Source organism: Aulonocara sp. 'chitande type north' Nkhata Bay, linkage group LG7 (genome assembly GCF_057382095.1).
Source record: "Aulonocara sp. 'chitande type north' Nkhata Bay isolate Kocher_YH1m ecotype deep benthic linkage group LG7, A_spYH_male_GT1.1, whole genome shotgun sequence".
In the NCBI taxonomy this organism is placed as follows: domain Eukaryota; kingdom Metazoa; phylum Chordata; class Actinopteri; order Cichliformes; family Cichlidae; genus Aulonocara; species Aulonocara sp. 'chitande type north' Nkhata Bay.
This window is the reverse complement of record NC_141350.1, coordinates 27,552,395-27,563,627: the sequence shown is the minus strand read 5'-3', so window position 1 is coordinate 27,563,627 and position 11,233 is coordinate 27,552,395. Positions and strand designations below refer to the sequence as shown.

Genomic DNA, 11,233 nt, shown 5'->3' with positions numbered 1-11,233 from the left:
CTGTCAGGTCTACTTTATTTATAGCTTGTGTTTACATTTCAGGTCTCCAAAAAAAGAAGTGAAGTTCATCATTGTAAAATCAGTTATTTGGTGGTCACTATATATATCATATAGTACTTTAACCATTTTCCCCTCCCAAAGGGAGGGCATTAATATTTTATAGACCAAATAACAATGAATTTTGGAAAAACCCAGAAGAACCATTGATGAGTCTTTTCACTCCTACAAATACAGAAGTTCTAAAACAACAAATTTTCTCCTTTAAGGGCAGAAAAAAAAAAAAAAAAAAAAATCCACAACATATTATACAAGCATGGCTAAGGAATTACATACTTACTCAGCATCTGTTTTTGTATTTAATATTAACTACGGAACAGATGACTTAACAGCCTTAGTTATCTTCATTGGCCGAGGGCTGGAAATAAGAGATGTAATAAGCAGTTTAATTGATGTAAACTTTATTTACAGAATAACATAAAAATCACAGGCTCATGCCATGCTCCTACAGCCTACAAACACAGAGTGCTTCCTTCTGCTGAACAACAGTTTGGACAATGCACTTTACAGTGGCAACCACGTTCACCCTGCAGTCTGGCTTCATGGCTGCGGTTTGTTAAGTGAAGGTTAATGGAGAGTTTTACATACATTATTTACAGCTGAGTGTAAACCCACAGCACAGCGCAACACAACTGCACACATGTAAGAAAAATTCTCAGCGGTCACTTCCTTCCTTCAACAAAATAAGCCTTTTTTGTTTTTTTAAACTGCACCATTAATTGTACACCAGCTCCAACCCATTTCAGGGGGAAAACAGTAGCTTCTAGACTCTGAAGCAAGACTACAAAAACAGATGGAGTTACTAAAACAATGGATCTGATTCATTTAGTTTACAAAACCACTAATAAGTGGACTGGAGGAGTCTACTTTAGAGATCCAGACAAAAGGAGACCGTTATGAGATCAGCCCGTCCTTCAGTGCAAGCTGATGAGAGTTTGAAACATTTTCCCACTGTTTTCTGATGGGTCAACCATTGCATACACTAAAATGAGAAAATAACCTGCAGATTAATAGAGAACATCTAGTAGTTAAAACCCTATACCGAAGTGTGGACCAGCCAATGTTTTTGGTTACACTTTTGCTCTTCCTGTGATAACAAAGCTCAAGAAAAAGCTACAAAACAAACCAGATACTTTCTGAAAGCCCATCATCTGAGTATCTGGTTAAAGAAGATGCAGATAATCCATCAGAATCTGAATAAATGCAACTCAACTTACAATATTTTCAAGTCTGAAATTGACAAAAAAACAAAAAACAAAAACTTTAGACACGTTAATTAAAGTAGGTGCTGGAGTTTTACAGTGTCACTTAGAGATGCCAACCATGGGCCAGAGGACAGAAAGCCTTTATTATTATTACTTTGACTTCATGCAGCTATACAGTTGAAATTTAGTTAATGACCGTTAATGTGAAACAATGGTTTTAAGTACATTAATTTTTTGAAGGTTATCCTTTCAGCTGAATATAACATTAATTCCTATTTATAATCAATATGACCTGGACTCATTACTGAAGCTAAACTCTTGAGCAGTGCAGCAGTAAATCAGCCTGTCCCAGCAAATTTCACTCTCCCAGTAATGACATCTCCTATTCAGAGGTGGAGAATGAAACCTGACAACTGGATTCACATCAGAATATAACATGTTACTAAGGCAGAAAAGGGGAAAAACTAAAGGCTTTTGCAAATAAAATTTAAGAGCATCTTCTCAGATTTCCTGCTGAGGTAAATTTAATTCAGTGTGTTGAACACATTCTTTAAAATCATACTGAACTGATGCAAAGCTGAAATCACAGAAACTATGTATGACCAATAGGGGGCACTCACCTCATGTCACGCACCTCATTTTGGGCGTCTACCTGAATATTGCTACTGTTGTGTCCTTGACATTTTCCCCTGCAGCCAACAGAAGTGTTGAACTGTTCAATATATACAAAACAAAAAAAACGAGCAGACAAGTGGCTGAGGAAGCTTCATAATACAGAGTGTACATAGAGGGCAAAGACAGAACAAAGTACATGATCCTAATTCTCTAACAACTACAACACCACCGGTGCCCCTCCTCTCATATTGCTGAAGGGCTTCAGCTTTTCACTCTGATGAACAATAACTCACATTCTGATAACAGTAGCTGAAAACACCTGTATGGTTTCTACAGGGTGCGTTTTATTTCTAACAACATACAGGCACAGTGGGTGGAGTCAGGTTCAAATCTGAGGCGGGGTCCTGTGTCCTTCCCTTTCCCTCCAGCAGAACATCAATATAAAGACAGCATGAGTTAAAAAGGTGGATGGTCCATTTCTTACTAGAGGACTCCACAAGGTTAATGGATGAGATGATGTGGTGCTCCTGCTTCACTGCCGCTTACTCTTTATCCTCTCTAGGCGTTTCTTCAGGTCATCCAGGTTGGCAGCTGGTGAAGCTGAGCGGGTGTTGGTGTGTGTCGGGGAGTGAACGTTGTGCTCCTGCATGTACAGCTCCCGCGACTCTTTCAGCTGTGACAGCTTGCTTTGCAGCATATCGGTGGATGATGCCACTGACGGCTTTGAGGACAGCAGGGAGGAGATGGTGGGTCGCTGCTGAGCCTCGTCCTCACTTCCCCCAACACTCTGTTGCTGGTGGAGGGAGACAGAGGGCGAAAAGACACGTTAGCTTAGGCTGCATACCACTACTAACAAACACTCATCCTGGAATTAGGGCTGTGCGATATGACCAAAATCTCATATTTAAGACATCTATCGTCCGATAACGATATAAATCACAAAAATGTGACATTTTCTGTAAATTCTGTGAATCTCGGGCAGCTCGACTTGCGTGAAGTGTTTCCTGCTGCACGTTGTATAGCTGGAGTCGAGTGTTTTAACCGATACATTTTTAGACAAGTTGTTACGGCCGCCGTTTTCTTTGTGAGTATTTATTACACGGTGTGCTGCGGGGAAAAGCCTGTTCTAACGTTTGAGTCTAAGGTTTATTTTTTAGCACCTGGCGGCTCTTTTTTAATTCTCATCCGTAAACAGTCTGCATGCTCTTTCACGTGATTCAGTTTATTTTGAAAAGTCTCAACAGGATCTTGAGCTTTATTGTGAAAGGTTTATGTGGAAAATAAACAAGTGGACAAGCCATTGTTGTATCGTCGTTGCTAATGACAACGCATAAAAACAGGCGCTTGTCCGTCTGTACTTCTCTCGTATAAAAGAGAGGACTTTAAGAAATTAATATAGCCACTACACTACTTTGATAAGCAGCTGTAGCTCATCAGTGCATTGTGACTTTACTAAATGAATAATACCAACTGACCCTGGAAGTGTTTTCCAGGCCTTGTCTTTGTCTGAGAATCTTCAGTCTTTCATAGTAAACAGCTGGCTTCAGCTCCTCGTTGCTGCTCAGACTGGAGTCAACACCATGCTGAGGGATCACTGCAGAGAAGCATACACACAGATGTTACTACACATTCCTGATTGATAATAACCAAAGAGCACCATGACAACATGGGGTACAGCTGTACCTGCTGTGGTCTGGATTCGAGTTTTCCCCTCTCTCTCAGACTCAATCATGCGAAGGCCTCGCTCCACGTAACTCTGGAAGAACTGGGATGTGTTTTTGAGGAACGGTTCCAGGTCTGCATCTGAGTACTTCTGTTTGTACTCATATAACTCTGTCAAACCCTGAAAAGGAGAGTGTTCATGCTTCACTTTGTTGTCCAGGGTCAAAAGTATCATAAAACGTATTTCAAAATTAATTACACTGCTGCTTTGATTTTCAAACAGGAGCGATGCTGACCTCTTTAGTGTTCTCCTTGGAGCCGATCTTCTTGAAGATTTCAGACAGAATGTCACTGACCTTTGCCTTTGACATCCGATCGTCCTGCAAAAGAAACATCAGGATAGTGTAACTCAGTAGTAGTTGACAGTTCAATTATTTAACCCTCTGGACTCAATGGATTTGCTACATCATGCTTTTTCCTGAACACTGCCGTCACATTTAGTGCAGGAAGAAATGGTAAAAAACTGGATCGTCTAAGAAAAGCACCGGGGAGGAGAAGAGAAAAAACCCCGGAGGAATAAAACACATATTCACACAAGAAAAAGTAGAATTTTATTTAACTTGTAAATCAGCATTCTGCTCAACATAAACTCACAACTCTGATGGAACATTCTCCATTTATAGAATCATTGCCGAGTTTTATGCGTTACTTACTATACGCAGTCCCCCCTTCTCGTTGCTCCGGTCACTCTTGAGTCCCGCCAGGTTTCCAGAGTGTTTGACTACCCGCCTCAGATGGGCCTCCAACTCAGACTCGTTACGATTCTCAATCATCGACAGGTGGTCAAGGATCTGATCATCATTAATACAAAGCAATAGGAAAGAGTCATCAATAAATGAACATTTTAAATACTCATTTAAAAAGAGTCCAATTCAAAACTTTATCAAAGCATTAAGCATGAATGAATGGTAAAATAATGTGACCTGGACCTATGTATGGGTTACTAAACAGGTATTGCAGTTTTCTTATATAACTTCTATAAGAGCTTTTCTTGTTTTAGTGTCCATTCAAAGCTCTTTAGACAACAAGTTGCACTGAACCATACATTTAGATGGCACTCTAAAGGGAGCATGCAAACTCCACAAATGGAACCCAAGCAAACCAAGGGATTCAAAACAGCAACTTTTATTTTTGCTGTGAAGCGCTAGTATTAACCACTCAGCTACTGTGTGTGTTACCTTTGCCCCGGTGAGCTTGCAGAGTGTGTGTAGCAGCGTCTTGAGGGTCCTGTGTGGGACATCGCTCTTGAGCTGCTTAAGTTTCTCTTTGGGAAAAACTTTCATGAAGTTGTGGACATCCAGCAGGATCCGGTCCAGGTTTATGTTGTTGATGGTCTCTGGGAGGAAGCGGATAACCCTCCACAAACACTGAATGTAAATAAACATGAGTTAGAAGTCCAGTTTAAAGCATTTTTAGTGGACAGCAGGTTTGGCACTAACATCAGGTTCCCTTACTTTCATGACCAGCTCTGAGACCATGGGGGAACCAGCTGTCGAGACCAGTGTGTCCTGAAGCAACACCAGCAGAGCACTGCCAAGGGACGGGAAGGAAAGAAGTAAAGTTTATTTGTCAAGTCAATTTCACAGAAAAACAGTCACAAAGCACCCGTACACAAAACAAGTTAAATAAACAGGAACATTAAGGACTATAACAGCCAGTAAACACAATATCAACTGGTAGTTTAAAAACAAACAAATAGTAATTCAATAAAAAAAATAAATAAAAAAAAAATCTCAGGAGAAAGTGATGCTAGAATGTGTTAATAGTCCAGCACTAAAATAATCTAAATGAATGACATAAATGCGTTGAATAAGGAGACCAGTTGTAGCAATTTAAAAATGTTCCTTAAATGAAAGAAACAGGAACAAGACAAAAGGTTTTACATGTTGAAGTCCAAAGAAGCAAATATTAAATTAAGTCAAGACAGGTCGAGCCGAGATAATCGATTGCTATGAACTGGTGGTAGTGTCCACTTGGTAGGGCTGCTCGATTATGGCAAAAATGATAATCACGATCATTTTCACTGAAATTGAGATCTCGATTATTTGACAATATTTATTTAACAATAACAATATATTGAAAAATGACTTTAAAGATTGTCAAAAAATAATATAAAATAGTGTGCAAATACTGATAACAGTGCAAATGTTTGCAATATAAAAAATAAATGAAAAATGTAAACATCTATGTTTAGTGAACTTTGTAGTGTTGCTCTGTGGTGCAGCTACGACACCGTAGCAAAGTTTACACACTGTGTCTACTTGATCCACGTCTGACTCTGCGGACCCATAATGTTTCCACACCGCTGAAGTTTTTTTTTACCTCTCTTTTCAACCAACGGCAGTCACTCTCCTCTCCAGATAACTTCTGCTTAGCTTTCCGAGCTTCCCTCGGGTCCTCTTAATCATTTTGTTGTATTTATCCGCGACACTTTAAAGGCCGGTCCATGAAAATATTGTCGGGCATAAACTGGTCCGTGGCGCAAAAAAGGTTGGAGACCGCTGCTCTTAATTGTTGTGACACGTGTTCGAAATGCAGAGAGGTGCGCTCGATTTGCCACACGGAGCAGCGCAAGAGTAAAGCACAAGGGAGGGGCTAATAATCGACTCAGTCATTTTTAATGATCGTTGAAAGCCCAGATCGTAATCGTGATTAAAATTCGATTCATTGAGCAGCCCTACCACTTGGGACAGCCAGGTATCCCAGAATGCATTTCAAATCACAAGCAGAGAAGCATCTGAACCAACACGTTGTTCGTGGATACTGAAGACTCCAGCCTGTCCAGAAATTATTACATCATCTGTTTTTAAAGAAATGTTTATTCAGCGATAATCTAAGCACCAGCTCTCTGTTAGAATTTTCTGAGTTTACTAAAATAAAAATGAAATCAGAACAACATCTGATTTGTGTGGTGTGTGCTTTTTTAAAAAATTTTTAATGTTGGCGTTTTGGTCATGTTACGTTTAACTGTCAAAGACTTGTTAGAAACTATGAAACACATCAGATTTCTGGATGCTAGCAGTAATTTCCGTAATAGTCTATTTCAGTATTGTGGTGTACAGTTACCACTATGTCGTTGGAAAGTCCACACGAGTCCAGATTTCTGAGGACACACTCACGTGGGCGTTATCTATGATACTCCTAAACTACAAGTTAACTTAAGTCAACCAAGTCAGACAATTCTGTTGTAATGAAAAACAAACACTCATCCCACCCGCAAGTTAGCGCAGTGCCAGCTGTTTAATTCACAGCAGCTTCTGCAGTAACCATGGTAACCATGGACACTGAGCACGTGGATCGATGCAGTTCAGACTTTGGGTAATACCCCAAAATCTGTCTCTTTGAAACTAAAAAAGGCTCATTTATCAGCTGTGCAGCTGGTTTTCCAGCAGGGTCCTGCTGAAAAACTGCAAGATAAAGGGAAACATGTTGATGATGAATTATTTATGTAAATAAAATGGAAGACTGTGGCGCTTTCTGCTGATCGTAAACTGAAACACTGAATGTAACTGGCTCCCAACCAGGTTGTGTGTTCAGAATAGGTTATTATGGTGATTCAGCCGCCCACCTTAGTAACACAAAACTGACCTCTCTGGACTTAAAGCCGTAAAAGAAAGAATGAAATAATAATACAGATACACACACAGAAGTTAGCTGAAGTTATCGCAGTGAGGAGTTTCTTCTTACTGACCTGATCATGTTGGTCTGGTCAGACTTCTCCAGGACTCTGATTACAAGCAGGTTGACAGACCTGATGACCTGTGTTCCATCTTCTACATCCTCCACTCTGCTGTCCAGCATCAACGTTATCAGACCATGCATCAGGTCCTTCAACACACCCATAGATGCCTCTCTGGCCAGGGACTCCATAGAGAACAGCTAGTCGAAAGGAACAAGAGGAGGTCCATAAAGACATCAGCATCCTCCTCTCAAATCAAGCTAACAGATGTGATTACTGTGTAGGCACAACTCACAGACAGCATGTTTCCTATGATGCAGCTATACAACTTTATGATATCCTTCTTATCCACCCGATCGTCAGCCATGTGCGTGCTGTTGATGAGCCTCAGCTGCATGATGGTTGCAATAAGAAACTGATCAATGTGTCCCGACATCACTTCCGCTTTGTCCTCCTGTCGCAGTACCTCATCAATCTGCAGAGGAAAGTAAAATCCTTCAGATTTAGAGAGAAATGCTATTTGGGAACACTGAGCATGGGTTCAGGGATACCATTATACTTTTATTCACCAACATTTATGCATCAAGTTGTGACAGGAGTATCTTTGTAGTGCTTGTGTCAATAAACAAATAAATACATCCTGACTATCATGTGAAAATATCCATTCCTGAAAAGAAGGGGGGGAAAGAAAGACCTGTGCCATGTTTTCCTAGCAGTGCAAAGTCACCGTGTTTTTTTTAAAGAAACTCTTCTGCTTCATTAATGATTACTGCGAGTGGTGGTTGACAGTTTACTAAATATTTCATATCCAATCAGTTGAAAATGTGCTCTGTGCAAAATATGTTTGTTTACCTGTGCCAGCGCCTGGATGCTGGTGTTGATGTCACCACTCGCAACCTGAGAGATGACAAAGTTGATGGTGGAAGCCGTGCTGTTGTGCAGTTCATCAAAGTGTGGCGAGACCGAACGCATCCTTTGAACACAAAATTGCAAAGAAGCATTAAACCTCAACAAATGTTCACTTCTTTCTTGTTTGTGTTGCTTGTGTGTGCGCTTAATTATCAGGACTGAGGTTGTTTACTTGGGTTCAGGGATCATGATGGGCTCCAGCAGCTCATCCAGCTTGTGTTGGACAAGGTCCGGCAGCTCGCACACTCTACCCTGGTCCATCTCAATCATATCCAGGTCTAGCTGGAACTCCTTGGGGATGGATGGATGCAGGGACTCTGTGTGCTGTGCATTCTGACGGGCTTGGCTAGATAGATTGAGGGAGGGATTGGAAGACAGGTGGTGGGAAAAGAAGACAAGACACTAAATTTAGTTGAGCATAATAATCCATCAGTGCTGCTTAGCTCCAGTCCTCACACAACTTCAAGCTTTGAGAGATAATGTGGATATAAGTGAATATCCTCAGCCTAAAGAAGGGTTTATCCAATTTAATATGATTAATAAATGAGTTTGAAACTCTCAAATGTCACATTTCTATGAATCACTGCATTCCAACACAGGACTTGTATGTGTGAGAATTGTCTGATCAACCAAATTTCACTGGGACTGTCTGAACAGAAACAGAGCAGCACTGATTTTAAAGACATTGAGTTTGTATCCTTCAGCGAGATGGGGAAAAAGTCATGTGGACAACCAGATAAAAGGCTACATTGATAACAAATAACAGGTTGATGAAAGTGATTTATCCAGCTGGTAACGTATTTCAGCAGCATAGCCTCAGCTATTTGCATAAAGGACCTATGACATTGATTTTGTAAAAAGAAAAACTTTGTACTTTTATAACAAGACTGAAATTTTAAGGAACCTTTTGTTTTGGCCAGAATGAGGGAACGAATCCAGATACCTCAGAAAGGTGTAATGTCACTCTTGAGTTAGCACATTCCAGACAGAATGAGGAAAAACAGGATTTAGTAAGTTGGAGCCATTCAGGCATCGCTAGCAATGCAGTATAGTGCTTTTGCTATAGATGGATAGAGCCTGATAAATACAAATACAGCAGTGGTAGTACAGATGAAACATTTACAGTTTTGCTTTTTACTGTTTATGTTCGGTTATCTTGGATTACTGACTCAGGGTATGTTGGTGTGCTCTGATTTTCCGAGTGGGAAATCTGAGTTAAGGGTGGAGTTCCACAAAAAAAACCAAAAAACCAACAAAAAAAAAAAAAACAACAAACAAACAAAAAAACCCAAAGATTTCCAACTACGAACTCATTACGACTTATTTAGGAACGCACCAACGTGCAACTTTGGTGGGCAGACAGCATGCTATAAAATTAGAAAGTACCCAGCAACTTCTAAAACTCATGTCATGAACTTTGAAGTAACCCCATAATTTGGTGAAATCTATTTTCACAGCAGTCCAAAGACCCTGAAAATTTAGGTTAGGCTGCAATAACATATTGTTAAGTGCCGGTGCAACACGCCCATCACAATATTCTTTAAACATTGGCCCTTCTTTTAGTGAAAAATAAAGAACAGCACACACTGAAATTTTACCATAATCCACTGACAAAAGTGAAAAAGACAAACATGTCAGCAAAGCTCATTGGCTTAACCAGTGTACTACGGTGGGTGATGTACATCAGCAAGAAGGCTGCAAGAGTGATTCACACCTCTGGGTCAAAAATCAAAAATCCAGATCACCATATTACAGAGGAGGGGAAAAGATACATTTTCATGCTTCTGTTTGAAGAAACAGCAACCACAATATTTGGCAAAAATAACCCTCTAAAAGTAGAGAAATGAGAGAGAAAGAACAGAAATAACAAGTTTACATTGAACACACTGAACAAGAATACAGTGAGACGAGTTCTTACAATGGCTACAGACAGAAAAGAGGGGAAGGAGGAGGAGTTGGTACTCACATCCTATACGTGCGATACATTATTCTGCTCCAGAAAGGAAGGCAGGCAGAAAAAAGGAGGAAATCACAGAGGAAGAAAGAGGAAGGGTTAAGAGAAAGGCAAGCAGTCGGCCAGTGAAAGGTGATTTTAGTTGAACTAAGTTGAAGACTAGACAAGTAACCTTATGAGAGGAACCCAACATGCAATGACTCAGAATATCAAGACAAGAAGGGGACAGACAAAGTTGTGAGTAAACATTCAAACTGATGTATGACTGCATTAGAGTCATCCCAACCAAAACACAATGGACCAAATGTTTAACATGCTCACAGGAAACATTTGGAATAGATTGCCTTGAAATGCCATGTTACAATTCATAATGCAAACTATTTACGGCAGATATTACAACAATCTAAATCCCTCTAAGATTTTTATTTATTCTTTTTTTTTTTTCTTTCCTCATAAAACACGATGATTAACTTGGCTACTGTAGAAACCATATTGAATGTTTTTTTAGCTTAACCTCCTAGGACCTGGCGTCCACATGTGGACATCACATTTTGGGTTATTTAGACCAAAATACTCAATTTTGCTCTACAAGGGCCTGATATCGTGTCACAAATTTAGAGGATCATCATTTAGCCTGGAGAAATAGTTTGCTGCTTTATAAGAAAGCCCTCCGCAAAGCCAGAACATCTTACTATTCATCACTGATTGAAGAAAATAAGAACAACCCCAGGTTTCTCTTCAGCACTGTAGCCAGGCTGACAAAAAGTCAGAGCTCTTTTGAGCCAACAATCCCTTTAACGTTAACTAGTAATGACTTCATGAACTTCTTCACAAATAAAATTTTTATCATTAGAGGAAAAATTACCAATAATCATCCCACAGATGTAATATTATCTACAGCTACTCTTAGTACCATTGATGTTAAGTTAGACTCTTTTTCTCCAATTGATCTTTCTGAGTAACTTCAATAATTACTTCCTCCAAACCATCAACGTGTCTTTTAGACCCCATTCCTACAAAACTGCTCAAAGAAGTCCTGCCATTAATTAATTCTTCAATCTTAAATATGATCAACCTATCTCTAATAATCGG

General features: G+C 39.8%; 1 protein-coding gene across 7 annotated transcripts in view; it reads right to left on the bottom strand.

Annotated features, from left to right (window-relative positions):
- Positions 1-434: 434 nt before the first annotated feature.
- ckap5 (cytoskeleton associated protein 5) overlaps positions 435-11,233 on the bottom strand; it is a 43,710-nt gene continuing 32,911 nt past the window's right edge. For 5 of the 7 annotated variants that reach the window (XM_086299773.1, XM_086299774.1, XM_086299775.1 and 2 more), the window contains 12 exons: positions 10,154-10,177; positions 8,360-8,533; positions 8,131-8,251; positions 7,574-7,753; positions 7,291-7,478; positions 5,054-5,129; positions 4,778-4,966; positions 4,253-4,390; positions 3,836-3,919; positions 3,561-3,720; positions 3,353-3,471; positions 435-2,670 (listed from right to left, as the gene is read on the bottom strand). In XM_086299773.1, the coding sequence (XP_086155899.1) occupies positions 2,410-2,670; positions 3,353-3,471; positions 3,561-3,720; positions 3,836-3,919; positions 4,253-4,390; positions 4,778-4,966; positions 5,054-5,129; positions 7,291-7,478; positions 7,574-7,753; positions 8,131-8,251; positions 8,360-8,533; positions 10,154-10,177 (1,714 nt within the window). In that variant the 3' untranslated portion in view covers positions 435-2,409. The remainder of the gene's footprint in view (positions 2,671-3,352; positions 3,472-3,560; positions 3,721-3,835; positions 3,920-4,252; positions 4,391-4,777; positions 4,967-5,053; positions 5,130-7,290; positions 7,479-7,573; positions 7,754-8,130; positions 8,252-8,359; positions 8,534-10,153; positions 10,178-11,233) is intronic. The other 2 variants (XM_086299772.1, XM_086299777.1) reach the window with 1 other exon arrangement.